This window comes from Papilio polytes, unplaced genomic scaffold (assembly GCF_000836215.1).
Source record: "Papilio polytes unplaced genomic scaffold, Ppol_1.0 DF823935.1, whole genome shotgun sequence".
Classification (NCBI taxonomy): Eukaryota; Metazoa; Arthropoda; class Insecta; order Lepidoptera; family Papilionidae; genus Papilio; species Papilio polytes.
In genome coordinates this window covers 604,315-612,374 of record NW_013525269.1, presented here as the reverse complement: position 1 = coordinate 612,374, position 8,060 = coordinate 604,315, and the positions used below count along the sequence as shown (strand labels likewise).

At 36.3% G+C, this 8,060-nt stretch overlaps 1 protein-coding gene across 4 annotated transcripts in view; it reads left to right on the top strand.

Annotated features, from left to right (window-relative positions):
- LOC106101916 (LIM and SH3 domain protein 1) overlaps positions 1-8,054 on the top strand; it is a 21,609-nt gene extending 13,555 nt beyond the window's left edge. For 2 of the 4 annotated variants that reach the window (XM_013281281.1, XM_013281283.1), the window contains exons 3-8: positions 3,825-3,957; positions 4,415-4,550; positions 5,508-5,921; positions 6,827-6,939; positions 7,304-7,351; positions 7,863-8,054. In XM_013281281.1, coding sequence (XP_013136735.1) covers positions 3,825-3,957; positions 4,415-4,550; positions 5,508-5,921; positions 6,827-6,939; positions 7,304-7,351; positions 7,863-8,015 — 997 coding nt within the window. In that variant the 3' untranslated portion in view covers positions 8,016-8,054. The remainder of the gene's footprint in view (positions 1-3,824; positions 3,958-4,414; positions 4,551-5,507; positions 5,922-6,826; positions 6,940-7,303; positions 7,352-7,862) is intronic. The other 2 variants (XM_013281282.1, XM_013281284.1) reach the window with 2 other exon arrangements.
- The last annotated feature ends 6 nt before the right edge of the window (positions 8,055-8,060 follow it).

The following is an 8,060-nucleotide window of genomic DNA, read 5'->3' as shown; positions in this document are numbered from 1 at the left end:
GCATTACCTTTCGGATAAAAAAAGAATTATCCAAATCGGTCCACTAGCGGCGGAGTTATGCCGTAACACACATAAAAAAAAAAAATATATATACCGACGAATTGAATACCTCCTTCTTTTGGGAAGTCGGTCAAAAATGTATATTCTAACCTAAAACTTTAACAGTGGTAGAGCCCGTTTAAACATCTTAGCACGAATGGGCCGGCTCGCCCGATGTAATACCACGACCACACAGAAGACAGGCGTGAAATGGGGGCAATTCCGTGTTTCGTCTGATGAGTGTGGTGCCGAAGGCCTAATTTAAGTCCATTACTCTTTACCACCCTTTTCTTATAAGAGGAGGATGGGAAGGGGAAGTGGATTTGACGGTGGAGGAGATGCATAGGAAGGGGAAATATCCTCCTTATGTGCGTCTCCTCCTCCGTCAGATAAGGGTAGGCAACGCATCTGCAACTGCCGATGTCTATGGGTAGCGGTCGCTTCGCCATTTTGGCGGATTCAGGTGGCCGCTTGCTCGTTTGCCACCTTATATTATAAAAAAAAAACTCTTATTTACTTTTTCAACATGTTTGATGTTCCTTTGTTTATTTTGACATTCAACTGAAAAATAATAGATATATCTATTAACAAAAACACATATGCCCGGTTTCTCAGCTACGTTTAACCATTTGTTACAAAGTTGACGTCTTTTTATCGTATCGTTATGATCAACCTTGACATTTAAACTTAGTTTAAAATTATAATAAACTTTATCGATGATCTTATCAAAAGGGATGCGTATTAAACTATAAATATAATGTAGTAATGATGTATGAATCAGTTGGGAATTGCGTTACTCATGTAGTAATTGCCAGATCACCGTTCACATTGTTACAGCTCAGTACAACGACTCGGTAATTATTTATATGAATCATACCTACACATCGGTTTTCCTTCTACAAAGTTGCAAACTGAATTAAATAGAAGATCTTACTAATATTATAAATGCGATAGTTTAGATGGATGGTTGGATGGATGTTTGTTAGCGTTTGTAGTCTAAACGGCTGAACGGATCTCCATGAAATTTGGCACAGGTTTAGAGCATAGTCTGGAAGAACACATAGGCTACTTTTTATCCCGGGATAAGTTACGTTTCCCGTGGGATTTATTAATTTAATTTTTTAATTTTTACTCGATCATTCCGCGACGGTTCAAAATGTCTTATTTAAATTTGGCACAGATGTAAAACAAAGTCTGGAGTATACATGGAATAAGCTTCATCCCCGAGAAATGTCCAATTCCCGAGGGATATGTAGCTTTTTATTATTTATATAGTTCGTATGTTTTCTAATACCAAGCGGACGAAGTCGCGGGCATATCAGCTCGTAATATATAATTGTTGAATTTTTAACAACGTAAGATGGATTTTTATGGTAGTTATTGGACATAAGCGTAGGTTTCTAGTAATTAATGTAAAGAAAGACTGTCTCTGAAGAATGTCGGTGCTTTATAAACAGACATTGCCTAGTGTGGGCTTTGAGTTAGTTCCTCAAAAACGAGGTTCAGGCTAAGCGTCCTGCGCTTTGCCAGTCACAAAAAAAATTGTGTAGGCATCATCAAACGCATACTAACGTTAATTACAAATGTATTCTTTATCATGGTTTAGTATTAAAAGTTCAAATTGTAATTATTCAATCTTTTTTGGTTCCAATTAAATTATTTCTACTCTGTCTAATTGACTTACTGAATAAATCTTATTATTTCATACGCTTGTAAAATGCGCTCCAGAATCTCTATTGGACCATGCGATATAACATCACAAAATCCCACTTACGTTATAGAAACTTCCAAACCGCCGCGCGTTGAATCATAAATGAAAACGAAATCTCGCACATGTATCGTTATGCATGAACACAGTTTTTATGTGTAGATCACGTTCCATTGTCGATTACATTACGCCGTTTATATGTGACCACTCACCTAGTTCCTACCGTAGCGCACAATGAAAACGAAAGCGAAACTAACTATAAAAAGATTACACAATCGTGCATCCGTAACACAGCGTGGTATGGTTTGAAATATGCAAAGAAATATTTATTTTAAAAGACACAATTGGTTGACACTACCTTAAAAAATGGACAGCCCATAAGACATGGTATTTTGTGTCTAATTATAAGGATTCAACTGTAATAATAAAAATAGAGATAGAAAGTATCGTTACTAACGTCCAAAGGCGCGTTTAAGATGGTAAGAACCACAAACTGTTATTACCAAAACATGACCTATCCATTTTTACAGATCAGTGTTTGACATGTGTGTCAAAAATAAAACGTATCGAATACTTCACTCGTGAAAATTGGTTCAATCGTTTAAATTATAGGAGGTTACAAAAGAATTGACCTATAAACAAACATGTTATATCTTCTAATATTATAAATGCTAATGTTTAGATGGATGTTTGTTAGAGTTTTTAGCCTAAACTGTTGAAAGGATCTCGATGAAATTCAGCATAGATGTAGATGATTTTCTGTAAGTACACATAGGCTACTTGCTTTTGTTTTTGTTTTCTGCGCCAACGAAGTTGCGGGCGAAAGTATCTCATAATTACAAGCTCCTGCTGTTACCATAAGGATAACAACCGTGCGTCTAAATAAGTCAATGGTATAATTGGATAAGAAAAAATCAACTCTAAACCTATCAGACAAGGTCAAAATTAGGTTAACGTTAAGGTACAGTATCAGTATGCATATTGCGTAGTAAATGAATACTTTACGTACTGTTTATGTTTTTGTAATTATTATTATATCATAGTAACAAGACATTGTGTTGATTGAATAATGATTGATGTTTTAATTGATTGTTAGCTGATATATTGGGAACCTAAATGCAACCTCTGTTATTTTATTATTATTTTTTATATTATAAGGTGGCAAAGGAGCAAGCGGACAGCTGAATCCGTCATTTGGCGAAACAACCGCTGCCCATATACAAGCGCAATTGCAAATGCGTTGCCTGCCCTAATACGACGGAGGAGGAGATGCACATAAAGAGGATATTTCCTCCTATGCGTCTCCACCGCCGTCAAATCCACTCTCCCATCCAATCCTTTCCTCCAAAAAAGGGTGAAAAGGGAAAGCGACTAAAATTGGGCCTCCGGCACTACAGTCATCAGACGAAATGCGGAATTGCTTCCACTTTACTAGTCTTCTGTGTAGTCGTGGTATTGCACCGGGCGAGCCGACCCATTCGTGCAAAGATATTAAAGCTCGTTATACCGCGATATTACACAAAATGCTTATAAATTACGCCGTTAGTTCAAAAATTACAAGTACTTATTAAAAGATTCCAAAATTAAATAGGCTCGTTGTTTAGTAAGTTAGTCTGCGAAGGTTTGTATTTAAAGGTTCAATGCATTAAATGTGGTCTTGTTTGAAATTTCCACCTGTCATAAAGTTTGTATGGTACTATACCTAAAAACAAAAATTCGTTGCAGTGATTGTGTTATACGATGTGCAGACTTTTATCGAAGACCTTGCCGATATCCTTGTATTGGTGAATGCATATTGCATCTACTGGGTCATTTATAAAATTAATAAACTCGATTTTTGTTACGTTAGTATGTTTTGCTGGGAGTTATTTAATCTATGGCGTATTAAAAAGTGTTAAAACCAAGGTAAACTCGGAAAAACTCGAGTTGTGTAATTGCTGATGTTACCAAACTTATTAGGTTCAATTTATGACAAAGAAACCCTTTAAATGTTCGCTAAACTCGTTTCTCTATTTAGGATGCACCTATAAATTGTATTTTTTTTTATTACAACTTATATTTTCACCATAAATTCCAGTCACGTGCCGAAAGCAAAACCCACAACAATGGCGGAGACGCCGGAGCTGAAACGGATAGCGGAGAACACCAAGATTCAGAGCAACGTCAAGTATCACGCGGACTTCGAGAAGAGCAAGGGCAAATTTACACAGGTATGCGATATACTACTTATTGCAATGGTGTAGACTTTAATGTCATAAGAATTACTTCTCCATCTATCACAGAGGAAAGTTCTAGAAGAGTTTACTTATTAGTTTTATAAAGACTTATTAAAGTCTATAAATTGACTACATAGATAAATCTTTGCTTGAAATGTTTACTTAATCCGTAACTTAATGTAGACTGGCTGTTGGTCTTGATTTCGTCCACGTGAGATTAAAAAATATAGCCTTTGTTACTCTGCGATAACGTAACTAATGGTGAAAGAATTTTTGGAATACGCCCAGTAGTTTTTAAGTTATTTCAATACACGCAAAAATAAAAAAATTTTTTCCTCTTTATAATATTACTATAGATTAATTATAATAAATCTACATTAAGTACTTGTGATATATGTTTGTCGGTAATGAAAAACTCAGAGTTATTAATAGTCCTGTTCTCGTATTCCAGGTAGCAGATGATCCAGAAACGCTAAGAATTAAAGCGAACACGAAAATAATAAGCAATGTGGCATACCACGGAGACCTCGCCAAGAAAGCCGCAATGGAAAAGCAGCGACAAATCAATGAAAATGGGGAGCTAATTGGTAAGTACTGTTAGGAAGAAAACTAGTACCGTTGTATAGAATTGGCGCAACACTAGTTTATCGGCACGTCCCTAGCTGACAGCTGTCAATGTCATTAGAAGGATTGATTTTCGCGCGCATTCCTGACGATATCTCGAGTGGAGTGTTTAAAATAACATCGCTAGTTACAATTATATTAATTGTATGAAAGTACTACTGCTATAAAACAATAACCGAGAAGGAGACGCACATCAAGAGTACATTTCCCCTTCACATGCGTCTCCTCCACCGTCAAATCCACTTTTCCTTTCCATCCTTTCCTCTTAAAAAAGGGTGGAAAGGAAAGTTCTCTATCACTGTTAAATGTAACTGTGATGAACAACTTATTTAAAATAATTAGTTTTTTTTGCTACAAAACTCCACCGAAATAAGGGCATTTGAAATCCAAAACAATACAAATAATAGCGGGTTTTGAATTTCCGTTCTTCTGTGTGAACATAATACTTGTTACATTACGTAACATAAAATATTTCTTGTCAAAATGCAATTTGCTATAGTTTTAAATAATTTTGTCTCATTATCGGGTTTATTTGAAATCATTTCACATTCATTTGTCAAGCACTTTTGGGTGTGGTTTTGTGTTTTTTGTCTATTCAAGTTGTGGAAAATGTGAAATGTATATGTCTTTTGTATAAAATTATATTTTAAAATCTCAATAAACTAAAATTCAAATGTTCTGTACATTTCACTTTCCACAATATTTTGGTTCTCTGGTTCAAATGTATTCAGACAAATTGTGAAATAAATTACACTTTTGTGTAACTTTACGTTTCATTGTCACAACAACCTGAAATTTTTTCATTGTTACATAAAAATATTGAAATAACGTGACACAAACTGTCTGAAGCAATTTATGTTGTAACGTATCTAACTGTGGCATCGTCACTAATTCCTATTTGTCCAACCGCTTACATATAGATGTCGCATCTAACGACAATTATCATCAACAAATCGACAACTACGCCACGGAAATGCTACCACCGAGTCTACCACCAAACCAGCCACAAAAGAACCACTACCAACCACCGCCACAACAACCACAGCCACCCCAACAACCACAACCACCCAGACAATACCAAGAACAGTATCGACCGCAGAAAGAAGAATATACGTACCAATATCAGAAATACGACGCACCAGAGCAGTACCAGAATCACGGAAACCAGTACGCATACGGCCAGTACCCACAGAATTATGGCGCAAACACGCAGCCCAAGATCGGCAGGATCCAGGACTACGACCCCCTGAGCGACGGCCCCCGCGCACCCCCAAATATACAGCACGCCTCCGCTACTGTAATATACAACAGCACACGAGATGGCAAGCAGAGAGGTTTGTACAAGTCTTGGAGGCGAATTATAAATTAGGTGATGCTCGCGGATTTAGCCGCGTGAAATTAAAATAAAATAAGAAAATATAGCCCATATTACTTACTGATAACATAGCTTTTTAATGATAAAAGAATTTATGAATTCGGTCCCGTAGTTTTGAGTTCAATACAAACAAAAATACATTTGCAATTTGTATTTTTGTATGTCTATAATATTATAATAGTATAGATAATAAAAAAAGTAACAAAAGGTTTACGAAAAGCTCGTGTTCAAATCTTATTTCGATTATTTTCTGTCTTGGTCAATAAAAAACAAATTTATAGTTTGCCTCTAATATACTTTTTTTAATGAACATGTAAAAAATTTGTCACGCTTTTTCGACAAGGTTATGGTGTCACTGTTTGTTATTCTATCACAACTGTGTGTGGCTTTATTTAATGTGTGTTTCGGGTGCAATGTTGCATTTATATCACTTGGTAATAGATTCTTTTACACATTTAATTGAACAATCAATTATAACTTCATAAAAAACAATTTACAACTTACAAAGTTACTTACAAGTACTCTACCAAGACAATTTATTAAAACCTTAGAAAACCCTAGATTTCTTATTAAGGAATAGGGTAATATGTACTGTCGCGGACATCCGCGGTGTTTCACTTCAGGAATAGTTCCCTTGTTCATTGTTACAAATAACTAATAAGATAGTGAGTGTAAACGAAGGGATAATAAAAATACACTAGCCGTGTAGTACTAACCGAATTATTGTAGAGACACAGATTTTTATTTGTTATAAAATGTACAAACGATTATAGCTTTTAAGGAACACCGCCTGTCTCCCTGATTGTACACTAAAATCTTCGCCTATAAAACATAATATCACTTATAGTTAGTAATTGATATTAGCAGGAGGTCAGCAAGCGACGCAACAGAGCAGGCAGATAGGACGTGTGACCGACCTCGACCCCCTGGCGGCGGAGCAACCGCGATCCAACAACAACCACCACCCCACGAACCAGGTACACACACCCCCAATAAGTAACCATGTTATACTATGTTGAGTTTATTCATCACACCCACACAACAGGTTATTGTCCTCCAAATAACTCTATCATACGTCATCTCAGTCATCACTCCCTTTTTGATCATGTCACCTTTTACGCAATGCATCCATCTCTTTCTAGGTCTACCTCTACCGATGTACCCTTCCACACTCATAACTAACGTTCTCCTTGTAACATGCGATTCATCCCTCCTCATAACATGCCCCCATGCTAACCTTTTACTCCTTACCTTCTCTACCACTGGGGCTACTCTCATACTTCCTCTAATATACTCACTAAGTTGAGTTTATCGTTGAATTAATAAAAATGTTTTTTTCAGCGAGTGTACATCGCGATGTACGATTACGAAGCGAATGATAGCGACGAAGTAAGTTTATTATTATTAATTACATATATATTCCCATTTTATAATACATTAGTTGTTGCTTGCGATTTCGCGAAATTTAAAAATATCGCCTACGTAATAGGTAACAGCTTTCTAATGGTGATAGATTATTTGAAATCGGCCCAGCAGTTTTAGAGTTATTTCAATATATACAAAAATTCAAATCTTTCCTTTTTATAATGTTAGTATAGACTAGCTTTCGTTCACGATTCGGACGCGCAGAATTAATAAAAAAACTTAGTAATTAGCTTATGTCTTCTTTCAGACTATGTTCTATATCTGTGCCAAAATTCATCAAGATCCGTTCAGCAGTTTAGGCTACACACACTAACAAACATCCATCGAAACTATTGCATTTATATTAGTAAGATAAGATTTGGCGATTTAAAAAAATTGACTAGTCAATCCTTCAGACAAAATTTTCATTAAAATAATGATAAAATCATATTAATATTTATTCTCTCAGTAATAAGGTATGTTTTCCTTTGTACAGGTGTCGTTCCGCGAAGGCGACTACATATCCAACGTGACGTCAATCGACGAGGGCTGGATGACTGGCGAGGTGCTGCGCACTGGCCGCACTGGTATGCTGCCCGCCAACTACGTCGAACTGGCGCCAGCGCCGCCGCACCACTACGCCAACTAGAATACTGACAAACGCCAACATAACGCCACATTACACAACTTCGCC